The following is a 20,891-nucleotide window of genomic DNA, read 5'->3' as shown; positions in this document are numbered from 1 at the left end:
AACACCATCAGCCAACAGATGCAACAGAGTCCTTGCATACTGCACATTTTTGCTGTTCAGATTTGGATTCTGCCTTATAAAAACAACTTACTCATTTGTGAACTAAAGGGAAATTGTTGCAAAAAGTTCAGGAAGCTGCTCCACAGTGTCTCAACATAGAAGGGCTGTCAGGGAGGTCAGAAGACAATCTATGTTAATTTGAAGCTGGCAACAAATTGGGAAAAAGGCTGCAGGAGGAATATTTGATACTGAAACAGAATGATCACAGACAGCAAAAAGAACTTGTAAGAAAGGGTTCATTCTCTCAAGAATTACATAGTGATTCACACTTTAGGCCCTTTAGGCTCTCCAAGTGAGCTAAAGTCCTCCTCCTCTAGGTGAAAGCTGAAATTTACACTTAGAAGATAAAAAATTTATATGAAAGGTAAAAAAAATTATGTCTTTACTCATTTTATGAACAGTATGTCTCTGAAGCAATCTCTAAAATCAAGTCTAAAAATTAATCTCTACTAACATTTAGCATTCTCTTTCATTGACACAATTACTGGATTTGAGGCTATTCAGTGATGTCCCACTAGAAGAGGTATATCAAACCCTTAGTATATGCAGCAATTAAGTATCAAATGCAAAATTTCAAGAATCTTCATCTAATAGAAACTAAAAATTTCTCCTTGGTTTTATCTCACTAGTCTTGCCTCATCTATTTAATTACAAAGCTTAAAGAATATAAGAATTATAGGCACTATTCTACTGAGTAAATGCTGACTTCAGAGAAAATGCCACATTCAGCTAAGCACCTAATTTGTATACTCAAATTGTATACTTTGGGATTACAGGTGTTTAAAGGTTGTTTGGCTTTTTCATGATAAAGTCACATCAGCCATGTAATCAGCTGGCTTTGAGAATGTCAGCAAGCCCATTTCTGCACTGACCTTTTAGTTTCTGTCTTTCAGATCTCTAGAGCCATCCTCCACAATTCCATATTTTGTCTACAATGCATGGGGAAGCCACAACCTCAGCCAGCAGAGAAGCTGCTGTGAGCTCTGTGAGGGCTTTTCAGAAGTGGCCAGGTGAGTAGAGCAGGCAGATGGCTGCTTTCCTCACCTCTAGCCAAGGACTGCCACTCTCTGCCTGCTTACATGGAGCCAAGTTTCAGCTGTGATGTCGATGGGCTTGAAATACTTAAAATCTTACTAATTTGACAGTTTTCAAAACTTGACTGTTCTCTATAAAATAAATTGCACATTTGCATACATTCATTCACCATGTAATTTCCTCCTCCATCTTCCCGACTGTCCATATTCAACCAATCTGGGAAGCAAAGGTATATAAATCTAACTTAAACTAAAAGCAAACTCCTACAACACAACAGGTTCCCCTTTTTTGAAAGCAAGGATTAAAAATACAGTGTGTTCATTTAAATTAGATGCTTTTTTCATGTTTTATGTTAATCTTCAACTCCAAGGAGAACAGTACTTCTCACTGATGTCTATGCTATTAAGCTCTCTAAAACCTGGATACTGTGTCCTATAAAACCAACCCTTCACTTTGCTCAGGGATGTGAAAAGGCAGCAATACAAACCATCAACAGCTTCAGCAAGCAGCACAGTGCTAACAGAGCAGTGGTCAGAATTTAATTAAGTAAAAATGAAAGAACTTAATAAAAAAATCATTGTTTCTTCCAACATCTGAAGTGTTTCTTAACCTACGCAAAGCTTAAATTATTAGCATTGAAGGTGTTGATAATGGGTGAGATCCAATTAACAAAAGATGCCTTTGTCCAAATTAAGGTGCAAATGAGACCATATGCCAAGTCAATAGCATGCATTTAACAATTAACATGAGACAGAAAGATAGAAAATTCTGTGTAGACTTCATCACCTTCCAGATCTGAAGGGGCATACAGGGAAGTCAGAGAGGAACACTTTACTAGGAATTGTAGTGACAAGACAAGGAGTAAGGGGCACAAATTGGAAGAGGGGAAATTCTGGTTATGTATTAGGAAGAAATTGTTTACTCTAAGGGTGGTGAGATACTGAAACAGGATGCCCAGGAAGTTGTGGATGCTCCATCCCTGGCAGTGCTCAAGGCCAGGTTGGACATGGCCTTGAGTAACCTGGTCTAGTGGGAGGTGTCCCTGCCCATGGCAGGAGCAGCTGAAACTAGATTACCTTTAAGGTCCCTTCCAACCCTTAACGTTCTATGATAAAACCACCAAAACTTTTTAGCCATAAACAGGGTGTGCTTATACCCTTTTCCACTATACCCATGATGCTTTTCAAAGTCTGCCTCTGCCAGTAGTATGACTGCACAAATATATTCACTTTTATCATGGAGGAAACCAGCCCTAACTACTGCTTCTAGTCTCTCCATTCTTTTGTAGATAATACAAACTGCCCCCATAATAGCACTTTGTATTATCTGCTTTCCTTTATATATCTGATTAATGATTGTAGCAACTTTCTCATTGATCCACTTCCCATTTAGAAGGCCAAAATAAGCTTTTTGTGGTTTTGTTTTGGTGGATTTTTTTTTGCATTGGAGTGATTTAGGTGGTTTTTCATGTGAAGATTAATTACAATTCTGAAAATAAGCTTGCTTTACATTATTAGGAAAGTATGAAAAAGCCTGAAGATTTTCTGTTTCTAATTTTCCTAATAAGATACTATATTGAATATTCCCCCTTTTACAGAATCTAATAACCTGCCTTTCATGTTTCATTTACAGAAGTTCTTTCAATTTAAGATTCTTCATGAAAAATGCAGCAGATGAGAGTATCATTGTGTTTGTCAAGACTGTATCAGAGAACAATGTCTTATCATCTGAGCCAAAGCACTTGTTAGATGAAAAGCTATGTATATAGCAGTGAGTAAACTAAGCATGTTCATTAGAGTTTATCAGTGATGATTTAAGAAATATTTTACATTAATGACCCTGTCTGCACCAAGGCTAGTCAGAGTTTATTAGGTACTATGAGAAAAGCTTTTTCATCTCATCAAAACAGGGCAAACTATCAAGCTATGCAGAATTATTACACATAAAATTTATTTTAAAGGTGGGTTTCAAGAAATACAAGCAAACCTATGAAAAGGGGCAAGTGCTAAAAGCAATGGGAAAGCAGATTCTAAAGGATAACTGATCCTACCCTAAGTCCTTATCATATCTCATTCAGGTAATAAATAATCTATGGACTGTTTGAATATCTTTCATGTATATGTGAATTACAATTTTCCAGCACTATATTTTTAAAGATAAAATGTAGGCTTAAATTATTTGCATGAGTACATACATTTGTTACTGTAAAAAAACCACAGTATTGACACCTGATTAAATATACTGTAAGAGTACCTCAGTTTGAGCTACAGACTGTGAGTTGCTCCTAGCACATCCCCTTACTGTCTGCAGTTTAGTTTTCTTGACTTGTAGCATTTGGAATGGAATAAGATCAAGTTGCTGGTTTTGACTTCAAGGTCCAAAACGGCATTTCTGCCCCCAAAAGGAGCCCTCCTGTACCAAACAACAACCCATAAACAGCAATTACAAAGCAGTCAGTCAGTTGTCCAAAATGTGTAGATACCTTATCAAATAGATTTAAAACAGCTATTATATACTTTTATATTTAGTTAAAATTCTTTTCTTTGGTAATACCCATAAGCTCCTTTTTTTCTGAGAGTCTATCCTTATGGTAGCTGTAAGGTTGGATACAAGCTAAAAGCCACCTCTCCTAAAACCAGGAAAATAGAATAGCAATGAAAACTGAGTCATACACCTGTCAAAATGTTCCTGAAAGAATTCTTAAATGGTAACTACCCATGAGAAGTAAAAATAGAACCCAAACGCCAACAACACTGTCCTACTGCAGACGTTTGTACAAGAGGTTTGTACAAACTAATCAAAGATTAGTTCACACTGTCAGACTACTAGAGGCTGCAGTAAATCTGGCAAGCAGTAATTAAACATACCTGAATGAGTTTATAAATTATTTAACACAGTATTTGAATAGGGACAATGTTAGATCTGTATCATAACTCAGATACACTTAACTAAAACACCCAAAAGGGCCAAGTCTGAAGTGGGTACCCAACTAACCAAGCATATACAACCCAATTCTATTTGCTGTTTAAAGGCTGAGTTGTGGTATCTGTACTCAATTATACAGAAGCATGTTTTGCTATTTAATACATATAGCTTTAGCAAAATGGGTATAAGTGCTGGAAACAGGTACAACCTCAAGCACCTCTGCAACTACAACTTTAAATTGATCACAGCAGCAGAATGATACAAAATATTATCTTGTTTACACTGAGGTGCCAACAATCTAAGTGTAGAAAACTGTAACTTCAGTATTTTATCAGTAATAGAAGCTCATAAGTTTCAGATAATGAAACAGTAAAATCAATACAATATGCAGTGCAGCAGTAATTTAAATACCCAACAAAAAGGTGCAACTTTGGGCTGCTGGGGAAAATACTATTTATTATACATTTAAATACAAATTTGAAATGTGTTGTGGACACATCTGCAGGGTTACAGGTAAAAAAAAAAGTACAAAGTTGTGTTCTGCATCTCTCAAGACTGACACTTCAAAAAATTTCACAAAATACCAAACAAGAGTTCATCTTTGTAACAACAGCAAAGGTAATGTTGCATAAAAATTTTTGCTTGGCATATTATCTTTGTTCCCTCCCTGCATTAAGTACCTACAGTTTGTAAACAGTTTTAAAAGTGTTAATAGCTTTAAGGAATGTGTAATCACAGTTTATATGGATTCATCCCACAAAGAATTATAATGCTACACAGTAGTTTCATGTTTCCATAACCCAGTTCTAATATTACCAGTACTGTCTGCAGTGAGCAAAGGTCCATCCTGTCCACTGCTTTTCAGTGGCCCATTTTGGATGGCTAAATTTAAGCCGTAAGATTTTTGCTGGTTTTCAAGTTCGGCTGCTATTGGTTTCCTCAGAATATCTTTTTTGTTGTTGGTAGCTATTGTTTTCTCTGTATTTCTGCTACTTTTCGGAAGCGTACTGCAAGCATCACTGCTTTCTTGCTGGGACTGGTTATACTGACGTTCCCTGTATGCCAAATAGGCCCTTCTGCTCCTGGAGTGCCCTTCGCTGTTGCTCTGGCGAGTTTTGGGTAAGCCGTTTTGCACACTTCCTTCCACACTCGTGGGAACGTCGTAGGCATATTCCCTCAGCACTGCAAGCCTGCTGGCACGATGGCCCTTGCTCCTGTTCTTATGGTGCCGGCTGGGGTGTCCGTTCGTCCGGAACTGTACCTCTAATGGAGCTACGTGCATTTTGATATCATTATCTACTGAATGCTCAGTCAGACTGTTATCAAGTTGAGGACCTGTGTTTAATGGCAGAGAAGTAGGGTGGCATTGAGCTGCTGCAGCTTGTAAGTTAGTTAGTTTACAACCTTGAGACGAATTTTTTAGGCTTGAGGCACTTTTATTTGTGCATGAGGATTCTGCACTACTGTTGGTGCATTTTGGGGCCTCTCCGTTGGTTCCACTGGAACTGGAGGGTGGCACATTTACTTGCACTGAATATGTACTCCTTCCTGGGCAGCACGTTGTTATCCAAGCATGCCTGACATCTTCCCTGTTAATGCAATGGTGCACCATAAGAAAGGCACTGAGGCTTAAACATGTCACTCCAAAAAAACAGCTGAAGATCAGGTCCATAGGATAATACAGGGAGATGGACAGAGCTCCAAAGATCCACAGCGTCACATACAAAACCAAAGTAAGGCCCACTCCCAGAAGCTGTGCTGGAAAACTGTGCTCGTTCTCCAAAGCAGACGTGGACACCAGGGACACTGACAAGGAATCCTGATGGGCCAGTTCCCCATGCTCATTGGTGGCCAGACGCTGCTGCTCCTCAATGGGCTCCTTCAGCTCGTATTTGCGTTCAGGGTGACGCTTTAGTTGTACGAATATGCTGAGGAAATACATACAGTTTATGAAAATTATAAAACTAGCAGGTCCATAAAATGCTCCTAAGCTAGGTTCCCAAGCCATCCAGCAACTGCAAAAGAAACAAAGCAAAGAATAAATTAATACCTTGCACAAGTTACTTATGCTTTTTTCAGTTCATTGACATGATCTTGTCTGTGGTATGTTTTCAGAAAGAATCAGAATTAATTGCAACAAGTATTCAGAGAAAAGAAAACTTAAGAAATCTTAGGACAAAGCTCTAACTTATAGGGTACTTACTAAGGTGCATTAGGTCTACTGCCATAATTTCGGATGTTTGCTGCAGCTGTTATTCCACAAACTATGATAGGGATCCCTCCACCAATAAGGTAGAACCTAAAAAATAAGACAAATTTAGTAGCAGCTGCTTAAGTGAAATAGATTTTAAGTTACCATGAGGGAAATTAGAGCTTTCCAGGATTTGGGAAGCATACAAGCTCTTTATGAAACTAAATAGGGTGAATCAGGTTTAGGCTTTGGCAGTATCAATTGTTTTTTAAGTCTTCTTCACTACAGTTTTTCTCCTCCTGCTGTAAGCTGCCTCTCTCTCAAAGCTGCTTGCTCCCACCTCCCACTCGCAGACACTGAACAGAAGTATACAGTGCTAGAAGGAAGAAGCAAAAGCACTCAGAAGTTGTAAACTGCTGGAAAAGAATAAGGAAACTTAGAATAAAAACACTAAGTGGTTTTTATTAACACTAATTTATTTTAAATCCTGTGTTCCAGAGATGAACCTGCCTAATATTATATACACTGTTAATTGAAATTGTTTTGGGTGCAGGGGTTCAGCAGATAGCAGGTTGGTTTTGGTTTTTTTAAAATTTTTAATGGAGTCTCTAATTTTACAGTATATACTTCCTGCTTCCCTGTGGTGGTATTGATGAAAACTTTGAAGAAGAAAAAGGGCCTATGTTGTTGGAATATCTCACTTTTCATTCTGATTTGTATGAATTCACATTCCATTCATTAGTGGCAGATCAGTAATTACTGATCAGCAGTCAAATTAACAGCACTCAGTCCTGCAGCTTATACTAATTCACTCCAAATTCAGATCAGAACACAAAAGTGCAAACTCTTACTGTGACATGCGGATGAGCATTTGGTTTTTATCAACAGGGACACCTATTACCACCTATTACAGTGGTCCTGGAATTTTCCACTGCATTTCTGATAATTCACCAGAAATTACTCTTGTCTCTTTTGAGACACAAAACAACAGTCTAAAGCAAATTATGACTTTTTTGGAAATCAAGATACACTGAATTTATTATTTACTTGATGAATCCTACAAAGATCAGATTCTGACATTGGTTTATTCTGTATCTTGATGCAGTAATCAGGAGCTGGCCAGACAAACAAATCTTTATACAAGTACTACATTAATGGCAGTTTTATTTTGAACCTAAGTTTAAAAGACAGCTGAAAAAATAATCTTTCTGTGGCCTTTCCATACAAAAACATCACATATCTATCTGACTGAGAAAATTCCTGATCTGCAGGAAGCTGGACACTGAGTAAGTCTGAGAAATATAAAACCTGTTTGCTCCATTTTTCTCTTGGATACTTGCCTCCAGAGCTACTGCCAGTGTCAGAGATGAGGTGCTCAGACCTGAAATGGCATGTTCATGTCTGTGCAGAGCTGAGCCTGTGAGGCTGGTAATTTAACTGCAACGTTTTCCAAAGCAGGAACTTCATAATAAATGATAATGGATATAAAATGCTTGTATGTAGCATTGAAAATGTTACTTGAAAAGAATCAGAAAAGCACTTCTGTTTTTCTGCAGTCCCTGTACGTACAAAATCAAGTTCTTTAAATATTTGCCTGTAACTAATCAAAGTTAATCAACTTCTGCCACCTGGTGGAGAATTTCACAGTAGCAGTTTTTAATTAATATCCAGAAGCTGAGGAGGCAACATGAACAAGGTACGTCAGTATTTTCTAATAAGAACACTGCACATATGTGAATTTAACAGAGAATTAGTTTGTCTCATTTCTGGGATTTCAGAAATCAAAATTTTAGGAGGAACATCACACAAAGAACACTATTTCCATTTGATAATGAGTGACACTACTATTTTTCAAGTAATTTGTAAACAATCTTTGGAAAATATATTTGACTTTATCTACTGAAATTGCAGTGTTAAATTGTGTTAAGAGTTCTACACATTCTTTCTTCTGACAATTTAATGGGTTGTGTTGCTGTTTAAAGTCCTAAACAAACCTTCAGTGGTGATGCTGAAACACTACTGATTTTTAGTTTACCAATCAGCAACTCAGCATTGCATCTGTAATACACTATGACCAATAGTCTTTCAGCTCATCCTCCTTAACATAACACTGAGGAACAACAAAATCTAAAGGAACTTTACAGACCTGGAGAGAACACAAGGGGAGTGACTTTTTACATTTTCTAGTCAGAATATAAATGTATATAACCTGGGAAATAAGGAGCCACAGAAACAAACAACTCACCTCAGCATTGGCCTGGGTGGAGGAGGTGGCTCATCAGGATCTTGACACCTTTTTGCTTTTTTGGTTACCTGCTTGTAAATATTACGAGATGTCACTCCCAGCCACAGTACTGTTGCAAGAGTGGAATAATGGAGAATTATCCCAACCTTAAAACAAAAACAGACAACAAAAAAAAGAATTAACCCCCAAATATTTCCTTTCTACTAAGTTAATACAGAAATCATTAGACTCACAACTCACCATAAACCTGAAATTTTCAGAAGCTCAATTCAAGAGAAAAAAACCCTCTTATTTTATATGATCACTCTATCAAGTGATTGTCATTATATTTTTAAACAAAAGCAAAACATTATAGTTTAAAACAAAAAAAAATATGTAATGCAAACCTTTAAAACCTAGTAACAGGAGAAAAACACTTTCAGAAGTGTACATATCAATCATACACTTTAGGAAACTGTATTTTACAAAAGACTTAATTTAAAATGTCCTGTGTTAAAGATATTATTCAAATTGAAACAAGTAAGGGAACAGCAGACTTGTGATACTGTGATAAGTATGAAGCAGATGGCAAAACACAGACAGCCAACACTCATCAGCAATTTTGACATAATGCAAAGAAAAAGAAAGTGCATTAGATATTTAACCTGCCCAAACATTAATGCAGTCTACTTCACAGTGGAATCTCCTTATCCTCTACTGCCTTATTCCCAAGCCAACACTGCCATGACAGCACATGCACGAAGAAGGGGCAACACTTTAGTTCCAATTAAGCTGACTACAAGTGGGTTTTTTGCCTTTTTCAGTCATCAGTAAAAACACACAACTCTCAAACAGCCTATCTGTATCACAAGATTTCTTCTGGAGGATTTCTGTCTCCAGGAAGGTATGAAAAAAGGTGTGTGTATGTGTGCACACACATAGGAGAAAGATCAGGATAAGTTCAACTGCAACACTTTGAACAGTCAACGTAATAACTCCAGTAAATTCAAACAAAAAGCGTTACAGAATATAATGGTGAGGGATGTGTAAATTTTTGTAATCACTGGATTAAAACAAAAATTAAAAATTTCACTAACATTTTTTGAAAACAGCAACTATTGTTATACTGAAACACTGCAACTGAATTGAGATGGCCAAATTTTAGGAGGGCAAATCATTAAAAAGAAGGAGTCTCAATAAAGCATGGAGGCTTGAAACACTTCTCTCCCCTCCCCTTCAGTTATACTGAGCAAATGGAAATAGATATTTTAATACCTGTGAAAATCAGATCTCACATGGCCTGTAAAGGCCACATACAGGCCTATAAAATAATTTCATAGTAAGAAAGTCTCAAAACCAGAAATAACCAATAAAGTTAGTTTCTGTTGTAGCATTTTGGGAAAAAATATCTGTTGCACATTTTACAAGGGTATGTAGTGATAGGAGGAATGACTTTAAAATGAAAGACTGTTGATTTTTATTAGATGTAAGAAAGTTTGTTTTTTTACAATGAGGCTGGCAAAACACAGGCACAGGTTGCTCAGAGAGGAATTAGATGCCCCATCTCTGGAAACATTGCAGGTCAGGTTGGATGGGGCTCTAAGCAATCTGATCTAATTGAAAATGTCTGTCTTTACTGCAGGGGTGTTGGACTAGATGACTTAAAAAGCAAAACATTATTTTTTTCTAGATTTGATATTTTGATGAATGCCTATACAGCATTAGAGTTCTGTAAGTGGCAAGGAGGGCATATTCATATATAAGAGTACAAAACCAGTAACAAAGTTTTACTTACCGCTTGGCAAATACTGGCATTCCTGGTCTGAGTTATGCCTCCAATAAACACCACACATGTCAGGAAAATATGAAAGCTCAGGTTAACTAACATATGCCAGCTTTTAACACTGATCCTGATCACACTGTTAAAAGAAACAAATTAGACAATATAAAACACAGCTACAATACTATTTTCAGAAACTAGCATGATATTCTTGTGATAAACAACATATAATTCCTCTTAATGATTGTCTGACTACCACATGCTTTGTAATCAAATATGATCTTAAATTAAAACACCCACCTATTATCAACTTTATACATCTATTTGGGGCCCGAGTTAAAAATTTTAGGATTCAAGCTTTCACATCAACAGAAATGTAAAAGGCTGAACAGTTTGTTAAATTCTATCATTATTATTGAATGGCCTCCTCTTTTATCATTCATGAAGCAAAATGAAGAATTAAAGGAGAGACATGGTTATCACAGCTAAATTATCATACTCAAGAAAGACAAAATAGCTACTTGCATAACTGTTAGTTTGCATCAACAGATTTTATAGGGAAAAAAAAAACCACTGAAAGCATTTTACTATATCATGCTCTTACAAAATAGAAAAGGTAGTCCTAATCATGATCAAACTCATTTCCCTAGTCTGGTAATTTTGATTCCTACCTGTGATGGTATATGTAACTGACTATGATCATCAACAGGCACATCAGCAAAACCATGGCAGTGGCATAAATTACTGGATGCAGAAGGTCAGCTGGCTGTGTATATAACTCGGCTCCAGTCAAGTCCTGACAACAACAACAAAAAAAAAAACATTAGACCACTGTATCTATTTTTTGAGGGTGAGGCAATGACAAGGGGAACACAAGAAGTAACAGACACCTTCCAGATGAAATGTCTTCCTTCCTTTCCCACTGGTCCCGAAACAACTCTTCAATTATTTATTTGTTATTTCTGGGTTTCTTCTGCAATTATCTGATGTTCTGTCTGACCTTTATAAATGCAGTCACAATTCTTACAGAGCAGTTCAACTTCATATATTTTTGAAGATACAGAGAGGTCAGCAGCTTAAAGAAACACACCATTTTCTTCACCTTAAAATATTTCTATGTACAGACGTAGAATAACTGTGTGTTTCAGTTGTGATTATCTTCTTTACCAGCCCAAAGAACATCACAGACAGGAAAATGTTGAAGGATCTACATCTGGAATGGAATGACCCCATGCACATAAAAACAGAGGCTGGGCATTGGACTGATTAGAAAACAGCCTGAGTTGGTGGTAGACAAAAGCCAACCCCAAGTCAGCCATGTCACCTGTAGCCCAAGGCCACCGTTTGCTGTGTGAGCACTGACACAGCAAGTGGGTGAGCTGATCCTTCCCTTCTGCTAGCACTGAGAGACCACCCTGCAGAAGTTGCAGTTTGAGGCTCCCCAGCAAAAGACAGACACTGACATACTGGATGGAGCAAGTCTAACAGATCACCAGGATATTAGCAGTGTATCCTGAAGCATACACTGTCTGAGGCTGAAAGTGATGTCTTTTATCCTTAAGAAGAAAAGAGGGGATTATTGTATTAAACTACCTACTGGGATGGTATAAAGAAGACCAAGTCAAACTCTTTCAAACTCTTCTTGGAGCTGAACCATCCACTAATGAAAGGAACTGACACTACCAGCAACACAGAAAATTCTGATTAGACACAGGAGAAAAATTCTGAAGTGGTCACATACTGCCCAGAGAGACTGTGTCCCTGGAGATACTCAAAGATTGAATGAATGTGATCTGGAGCAGTAAGATCTGACTTTAAAAGCAGTCAAACTTTGAGCAGGTTAACTGGACCAAATGGCACCAGATGTTCCTACCAGACTGCTATTCTATGATTACTGTTTGACCAGAATAGATAGTTGATAATTCTAAGAGAATTCAACAGCTCCATAGCACCAATTAACTTTTCTGAATTCACCCAGATTTTAATTTACTCAGAAGAAGAAATAATTCTGTTTAGAAGCAGTTAAAATCTACTAAAGTTCCAGCAGTGGGGAGGGGACACAGACATGACATGACAACTCAAAAGAAACTGTAGCACCTAGCACAAAATACACAGTAAATTTTCTAACTATGATTAGTGAAAAAAATCAATTAAAAGTAATTTTTTGGAATGGACAGGATACAGAAAAAAATCTCTCCCTTATGATTCTGAGTAAGTTACTCTTAAACTTCTGGAGTTGGCAAAGTTCAAAAGTGTCCTGAAGAAAAGGAGAAAAAATTTAGCATTAAGAAAGAACAGTAAAAGATTGGGAAGAAGTTTCAGTCAGTTTTGAGAAAAAGCAGTGATATTTTTAAGCCTAAGAACAGTAATCTGATTTCATGGACAGGAAAAGTGTTTTTGAATTAAATTAAAGTCAACAGTCTCTTCACCATACCTTCAATTGTTCTTTCATCAGAATATAAATTCGTTATTCCTAACTAACTCAACAACCTCATTTCAAACTAATTTAATCAAGTTGTCAGTTTGATTCTTATCTATTTGGTTTTCTTTGGCACCTGGCAAAGGATCATAAGAATTTTTGCTTCAGGCAGCCAGTGTCATCTGATTTCAACACTACCCATGGCCTGGTTGTTATGCAGCTGGGGATCCCTGAGAACTCCCTGCTGTTACAAGCATAAGCAAATATTTAGTCACACCTGGCCCACGAGTACCACGCAACACAAACTATAGGGCAATTCTGCTTGCTGCTTCCAGACTGGTGCCAGGTATGTATTGGTGTGAATTTTGAGAATGAGAGCTACGAAATCACAAGATTTACAATAATTTTCTAAAACTTGTGAGGAAACTCAGTATATGCCTTGCCTAGATAGCTGAGGTCTTGACCCAATAGCCAATGGAATAAATCAATGTAATTCTTTATCCATTCCACTGACATTCTTCATCTAGTAAAAAGAGTAAGGGGAGCAAATAATGTTATTTCTGAGCTAAACTGATCCTAAATAATTACTGAGTAAAAAAGAATGACAGTAATAGTAGAGATGGCATTAAGAATACTGGGGAGTTTATAGTTAATTAGCAGAACTCTTGTTTCTTCTCAAGCACTATTGCTGGGTTTTTTTCTTCTGTTCAGTCTGTAATAATGAGTTTTCAACCAAGCCTTCTGCTTATCTCTTCTATTATTAAACAGTGGTGAAGATAATCTCCAAATAAACACAAAGTTTTACAACTGCATCTTCCTAATCATTAGATCAGAAAACCAGGCAATCAGTGATGTGTTTCCTTATCAGAGGACTTCACCTTCTGAAATGTATGAAGAGGGTCAGTACACTACAAATTCCTTTCTTCTACACATATAGGTACTAAAGTAAAGTAGATGAAAATAGAGTGAAATAGCTCTGGTTAAGTCATTCACCATCCAAGCCAGGATGATGAACCACCATGTTTGGGTCCCTCCTGCCTCTGCTGTTTCACATATTTGATGTTAATGACAACTGCTGGATTAAAGAGCAAACTTCTAAAACTGAACCCAAAAGAACTTCCTCTGAGCCTGAGACCAGAACCCAGACTTGCACAACATGATGGAAGTCTAGAAATGAAATAGGCTATTATGGCTTTTTTGGTTAATATATGGATAGGCATTATGAAAAGCTTTTTTAGCAGCACAGAGACATCCAGAGTTTCTGCAGTGTATTATCTGTGTGCAAAAAACATCTGTCAGATGAGTGTTATTCTGGGCCCCTCCTCTCCAGTCCCTACAGCCTAACATTTTGGTAAGTGGCTTAATATTTAAAGAATACCAGTTTTGAGTATACAACAAGACCTACTGACAGAAAAGGAAGAAAGCTGTCCCTTTCTCTAACTTGATTTCTGATTGTTAACAGTTCACTCTACAATTCACAAGAGGATACAATTCATATAATCTTCCCATGTGTTAATTCAGACCTAGTCTTCATAGAAGCAGATTGAGCATGCTTTTCATTTTTCTTCCTCCAGGTGACAGAAATGTGACCAATTTAAAGCATAATCTCTCTTTACATGCATATTATACATACAAATGAATTTTATTTCTGTTTTAACAAATGCTGCCAAATTTTAGGAAATTATTATATATTTTAAAAATATCAAAGAAACGAACACTACTTGTAAAAGTTTACTTGACTGCAGAAGTTTAAAGTAATTTAAAACACTACCCTCAAAAGTAAATTGAAAAGCTGCTCTCTTAAAGCTCTTTTAAAAAGCTTGGCATGTAAATCAATTTTATATAAGTTTAGCCTGGTAATTACCATTTTATTCTCTTCTGAGGAAGATCTTTAAAAATCTGAGTTGCTAAAGAAAAATATCAACTTCTAATCCACTAATCATCATAAAAGAGTGCTCTTTCTTCCATGTGTGAGTACATAAAAATATATATTTAATTCCACATGGAACACGTTAACTAGCCCAAAACCCATGCCAAATTTACATTTAACAGTATTTCCTAAATCTCGTAATATTTCACTCTACTACCAGTCCATCTTATGTATCACATTTTATAATTTAGCATCTGTAGGGATTACTGACGAGCAGGGTAGCAGTCACCATCTATAAAAAGGGAAATTTCCCAGGCCAGACTCTAGAATTAAGAATTTTGAGAGCAGACAAAGAAGAAATTCAGCTTCCCAAGTGAGGAGCACTAAAAGAAAGGGTCTCTTCTATCACCATGCTTCAGAACTGGTTAACCATTTTATTGATACCTATATGCTTAGACTAGATTTTGGATACTATTTTTCAGCAGTATTTTAAAAATATTTTTTATAGTTACTAAGTGTTTTGATCTTTTTTCCATTTCCACTGATGTCTTCAGGTAACAGACATACATACTAGTGAACTAACAGTTAATTTGGAGTAAAATAAATGTCTTTGGTTATGGATCACAGAAAAAATACCTGGGAAACACTCCTGGTGAACTGACAAAGTCAACAAATCTAACACAGAGAAGGTAGTTTAAAAAAGAGCAGTAACAGTTGAAGATAGCCTGTCATTCAGAGACTAAAGTTCATGAAAGTTCCTGAATTTGATTAAGTAACTCATTAAAATGTCTTCCTATAATACTTTGCATATGAAAATTCTTTTTTCCTAGCATATCCAGTTGTTCATTAATTATTTATTACCCAATTAATTACACTTTGAGATATTTCTGCTTAAACCTCACCTAACCTCAACGTTTACACCAACAAAAGTAAAAACTAAAGATGTATTTATTATGTCTAGTTTTATGTGAAATGGAGCATGGGAATGCTTGTTTTCCTTAACTCAAGAAAAAAAACAAACAGAATTGTATCTTGAAACATTTTTAAGTTCCAGAAAGAAATTGAATTCCCAAGTGTCATACCATTAAAACAGCATAGTTGCTGAGGGAGTGGCACTGAATGGTGGTAATATTTTCATCAGACAGAAGGATGCGACAGCCATCAGATTTCCATCCCCCTTGTCCGTTGAGGAGATCGAAGTCCCACTGAGCTGCAACAGCATCTGCTCCGTGTGCAATGCGCCGCAGTGTCACGTTGATAGGAACGTGGGGACTGGCTACGTTTAACCCATCTGTTACAAAGAAAGTGTATTTGAACATACATTTCTCAGCATGTAACTAACACATTAACCAAAATAAGGGAGTCCAAACTGTTTACTAAAGATCACAAAAAAGTAATAATAAAAACAAACCTATCTTGGTAAGAATAACTGGAGTCACAACTGTACGACGTTTCCCATCGTCAGCTAGATTTGTTGAATTTCCTGTTGCTGGGAAAAGCTTTCCATTGCGAAATGCAATAAGCTGAAGCTTGTAGACAGATTCATCTGCTGGTCTGATTTCTCTTTTTTGTTTTTGGGTGAAAAGAGAAGCTGGCAACTGGATGGAGGCCTCTACAATTGTGTTCTAGAAACAAACAGTTTTTAAAGTTCAAAACCAGTTTTTTTAAAGTTCAAAAGAGAAAACTATGTTCCTTACAGAGATTAAATTAGCAACTCTTCTATATGTACAGAGTCAGAGATGAATGCATTTAGCAGACTACACATTGTGACGAACCTATTTGACAGTGTTTTCAAGTAATCCGGGATAAAATAGCTTAATCAGGTTATTAAAGCCTTAAAACATTTTTAAAAGAAAAAAATGTTAAGATTCTGCAGTTATCTTACTTGTTACAGAGAGTAAAGTTAAAGTTGGTATCAGTAAAGTCTTATGAGAGTTTTTCAAGACTAGACTATTAGCAACTAGAAGCAGCAACCAACACAAGCAGAGAGAAATGCTGCAATTGTGCACTAGTACCATTCAAAACAAAATGCTGTGTACGAACAGGGTGGTTTTACTTGTATATAAATGATACTTGAGTGAGCATGCATATAATTTCATAGAATTACACAAGCATAAATTGTAATATACATCCTGCAGTGACATTCAAGCAAATTAAGTGCTAAAAACAAACTGGTGAGTTGGGGAATATAACTGAAAAAAATACTTTTACGGAATATGAGGAAGTGTTTCCATTTTATACACACCCATATAGAGATGTAATACACTTAGGTGAGTGTGTGTGTGTATATGCACATGCACACACAAAACTATCTTCTACTTCATGCTTAATTACAGTATTACTCTGAGCAGAATATTTCACATTTTTAAGGACACTGCTAATATCTGATTTAATATTTAATTAAGGTGAAAATACAGAAAAATAAAGATGTATTATTACAAATTAGGAAGCGTCTCAATTTCCATACTTATGAAAAAGTCAGAAAGGATCTTTCAACTTACGAAGTTACAATTAAGAAAACGACACCTACTTATTAAAATCTGTGTCCATTAAAACAGCTATTTTATAATCAAGCTTTATTATCCTTTATCCTTTTAATTCTTCTCACAGTCATTTTGGATTACATAAAAATGCTAATTTAAACTTAGTAACAATAAATTTGCTTGCCAAATTATTCATATATATTATTACAAATCAGTAGGGAAACAAAGAGCATCCCACCTTTAAAGCCAGGCTTGATAGTGTATTTGAAACATTGCACTTAAAGCTTAGTTGTTTATCTAGATTTCCATCTGGGTCCCTTCTCCCATAATCACTGAGTCCTGTACGGTCTGATGTAGCCACTTTCTGAAATACGGTGCAAGTCATCCCAGTGAAACCAGCAGCCTTTATTACATAGGCCTCAAGAGCAATATTTGGAGAATACTGTAACAACAAAAATCAAACATGAAATGATTTTACACACCACAGACAGGATAACAAATAATCTGAAAGGGATTCTCTGTCTTCACAGAAAAACACATTCAGAAAACCATCTTGGTTTATCTGGGAGGTATAAATGTTTTCAGAGTATTGCTCTACTCCCTTCAGAAATAGTAGGCATTTCAGGTAATGCCAGCATTTATTAAGAAAAATAAAAAGCTATTCAAACTCAAGAGCATGCAAAACCTCTTTTAAGTAAATACAGAAATAAATTCATGCTTACAGTAGAATAAACTTGAGCTCCATTTGCAAGCCGATACATAGCAATTTTCTGTAGACACTGTACAATTCTGGTGCAAGCCTTGGCTTCCCTTTGTGCCATCCACAGAACACGTTCATCAGCCAACATAATATTACTTGCTATGTCCACCATGACGTCGCCAAGCTAACATGGAAGAGAAGTGAGACTCTTTTATAGGAATGAAAGCATTCAGCAGGTAGGGTCATTGCCAGAAAACACACAGTGAGTTGGCAGCACAAAAAGCACAAAGAAAATGGTTGCTCCTATTTCAATCACCTCATCACACTGATACTGAAAAACTTTGACTTGGACACTTACTCCCACTGAAGAAAAATGTAGGGCCAACTGAATATGTCTGTTTATATAGTACTCAGGAAAAAACCCATGATAAATATTTTATTAAAAGGAAATGGAGCAATACTCCATCTTCTACTGTACTAAATGCTTAAGAGGACCATTTACCATCAACTTGGAAACCAAAACTATAAATCAACTAAAATACAGTTTGCATGTATGATAGAAGATAATAGGAAAACAGTAAAACAGGCAAAAATTAGCATACAACCCATCTGTTTTGCTTCCTTTTAGCAAGTCAAACTTTTTTTTAATTGCTTTCTTGTTTGTCTTCAAATTTGCATGACCTGTTTTAGGTCACAGGTTTACATGAGAGAGACAGCAAATATCCATAGGTACCAGTGCTGCTTTCAAACCATCAATTACATTGTTTTAAGTTTACAGTCCTTACCCTGCCTTCTGTATAAAAAACAAATAATAAAGGGAACTTACTTATTTAGGCCAATCTACCAAAAATAATGAGCAACATTGACAACATTGACCTATGCCTGATTTTCACATTTAAGGAGCAGTGACAAATACTGGACCAAAAGCAAAGATGAGTATAATTTTTAGTTGAATTGACCAAAATGCAATTGACAGTGCCTAAATTTAAGGACTGGAATTTTCAGCTTGAAGAGACAAAGGGTAGGGTGAAGAAGGCATGTCCTTTACTATGCAGGCTTCCCAATTTTATTTTCCCCAATATTACTAATAAGGAGAGAACACAGTAATTTGCTTTCCTCTTTAAAAATCTTCAAATATAAAGGCAAGAATTGGAATGAAAAAGTATTTGTTATTTTGAGAACTGGCTCTCTGAGGAACGTAATTTTCAATCAGTAAAAATTCTTGTAAATTCCTTAAGTAGCATTTGCAGGCTGTAGTCCTTTCATTAAATCTTTAACAACAAAGTTAAATTAACAGAAAGTATTTGTCATGACTTATTAATACTTAAGAAATGGTAACAAGTTTTACACATCAACACACAGTGACTTTAGAATAAACCAGCACAATTTGCAGAATTAAAGTTGCTTCATGCTTTTAAAATATATTACACATAATTCTTTCTCCTACTTATCGAGGTATGAGCAAGTTTTTCCAGCTGTATTCTAAATAAAGACAATCTGCTAAGAACTTTCTGAACAATTGTCTTGTTGCTTCTGATATGAAAGAGCTAATAATTTGTTATTTATTGTTCTAATCTTTTAAACAGCCCTTTTAGCACAAACTAGGGAATGAATAAGAGGATGGTATAACTGAATCAATATGAATAACAGGTTCAAGAACAAGTTCATAGAGTAACAACCTGAGAAGAAATCAAGCCTTATTAATAGCTACTAAAATTTTCACATGAATTTGTACTCATGTTCTTTAAATATACCAGCAAATCACAGGCTAGCTTTGAAACAAATCCACTGAGAAAAAAACCCCATTATCTAAGATAAAAATCCTCTAAGGAGTTCTTCAAAGGATGTAGAACCAGCATTTATGGTTTGCTGGAGGGTGGACAGGGAAAATTTGGCTTTTTTTTATGCACGAGTTTAAACTCGAGGCATTGTGGTCTCCAACTTCCCAACATGCACTGTACAGTGAGATCAATATAACCTCTGTTCAGCAGTGAAACAGAGAGTTTCAACCCACTGGTGGGACTATTCAACTACTTGCATTTTTCTCCCCAAAAATGAGCGTTCTCTAAGATTTTGTTTTAATATCTTATGTTATATCCTGCAAGACAGAGGAGTACTGAAAACCTTAGAGATATGGCTCAATACTGAATAAAGACAGTCTATCACAGTGGAAGGGGAGAAGATAAGTCTTGTTTTATTCATTATTGAGAGGATCTCTGAGGCTTTCATTATATGTGTTTTTAGATAAGAACATACCAATGAAAACCTGTGTGACCCACTCCATATTAAATAAAAACAGACTTACTGTACCTATCTCCCTGCTCCAGTGCTGACCAGAGGTGTTACTCACATTACAGGTCCAGTGAATGCTGGATCATCTCAGCGCGAATGCAAAGTCTGTGACCATGGGTCAGCAACTTCAGGGACCTACTAAACAAACAAAAACATGGAATAGAATCTGACAATCCACTAACTCAGGGCCTGCATCTAGTGTTGGGAAGATCTCACTGCTCAGAATACTTAAGGACAAACACTTTAGTTATCTTTAGAGTGATGGCAAATTATCCAGTTACCTCTTTATATTTTTCAGCAAATCTTCCAAATTTCTCTATCATTTCAGCCACAAAAATAACATCCATTTTATCAGAAAAATTTGCTGCTTCAACTGTGTAAGCCAAGAGCTGTCTTGCTGTTGCCACTGCATTAGTGAGGTTGAGAGGCATCTAAATAGAGAACAAACATGAGCATTTTTAAAAGAACAAGATAGAGACAACACTTCACCAATTAATAAATGAGGATTGATCCAAAGAGAAGAACAATTCCAAGAGGGCTCACAGTGTTTTGAGTAGCTAAGGACCACCACCTTATCTGTAAGCAAAAACATTTCCTACAAGCCAGAGAACTACTGTTTGTATTGGCAGCCAGGAACTGGGATTTGTGCTGTTTGTCCTAGAAGGGAGAGAGGTATTACATCAAAAAAAGGAAAAAAATTCCCCAAAACAGTATTGTCAACTGCTTATTTTCATTTTCACCGAAGCCAAGGCATGACAACACAAAGCTCTTTAAATATAGCAAGAGAAGCCAAAACCAATTCAAACACACCACTGCCACAGCATTCACTCTCAATTCTGTAATTATAGGAAACATTTGGAATGGCATACACACACAAAAAACAAGACAGATCTCACTATGACGAAGGTCATG

The 20,891-nt window shown here is 36.3% G+C and overlaps 1 protein-coding gene across 1 annotated transcript in view; it reads right to left on the bottom strand.

Annotated features, from left to right (window-relative positions):
- Window positions 1-4,456: 4,456 nt before the first annotated feature.
- Window positions 4,457-20,891, bottom strand: part of ADGRA3 (adhesion G protein-coupled receptor A3) — a 54,807-nt gene continuing 38,372 nt past the window's right edge. The window contains exons 10-19 of the mRNA XM_036382267.2: window positions 20,261-20,410; window positions 17,710-17,871; window positions 17,226-17,429; window positions 15,916-16,129; window positions 15,587-15,795; window positions 10,887-11,011; window positions 10,231-10,354; window positions 8,457-8,602; window positions 6,224-6,319; window positions 4,457-6,035 (exon numbers count right to left, since the gene is read on the bottom strand). Of these exons, the coding sequence (XP_036238160.1) occupies window positions 4,793-6,035; window positions 6,224-6,319; window positions 8,457-8,602; window positions 10,231-10,354; window positions 10,887-11,011; window positions 15,587-15,795; window positions 15,916-16,129; window positions 17,226-17,429; window positions 17,710-17,871; window positions 20,261-20,410 (2,673 nt within the window). The 3' untranslated portion in view covers window positions 4,457-4,792. The remainder of the gene's footprint in view (window positions 6,036-6,223; window positions 6,320-8,456; window positions 8,603-10,230; window positions 10,355-10,886; window positions 11,012-15,586; window positions 15,796-15,915; window positions 16,130-17,225; window positions 17,430-17,709; window positions 17,872-20,260; window positions 20,411-20,891) is intronic.

This window comes from Molothrus ater, chromosome 4, assembly GCF_012460135.2.
Source record: "Molothrus ater isolate BHLD 08-10-18 breed brown headed cowbird chromosome 4, BPBGC_Mater_1.1, whole genome shotgun sequence".
Classification (NCBI taxonomy): domain Eukaryota; kingdom Metazoa; phylum Chordata; class Aves; order Passeriformes; family Icteridae; genus Molothrus; species Molothrus ater.
This window is presented reverse-complemented; position numbering and strand designations above follow the sequence as displayed.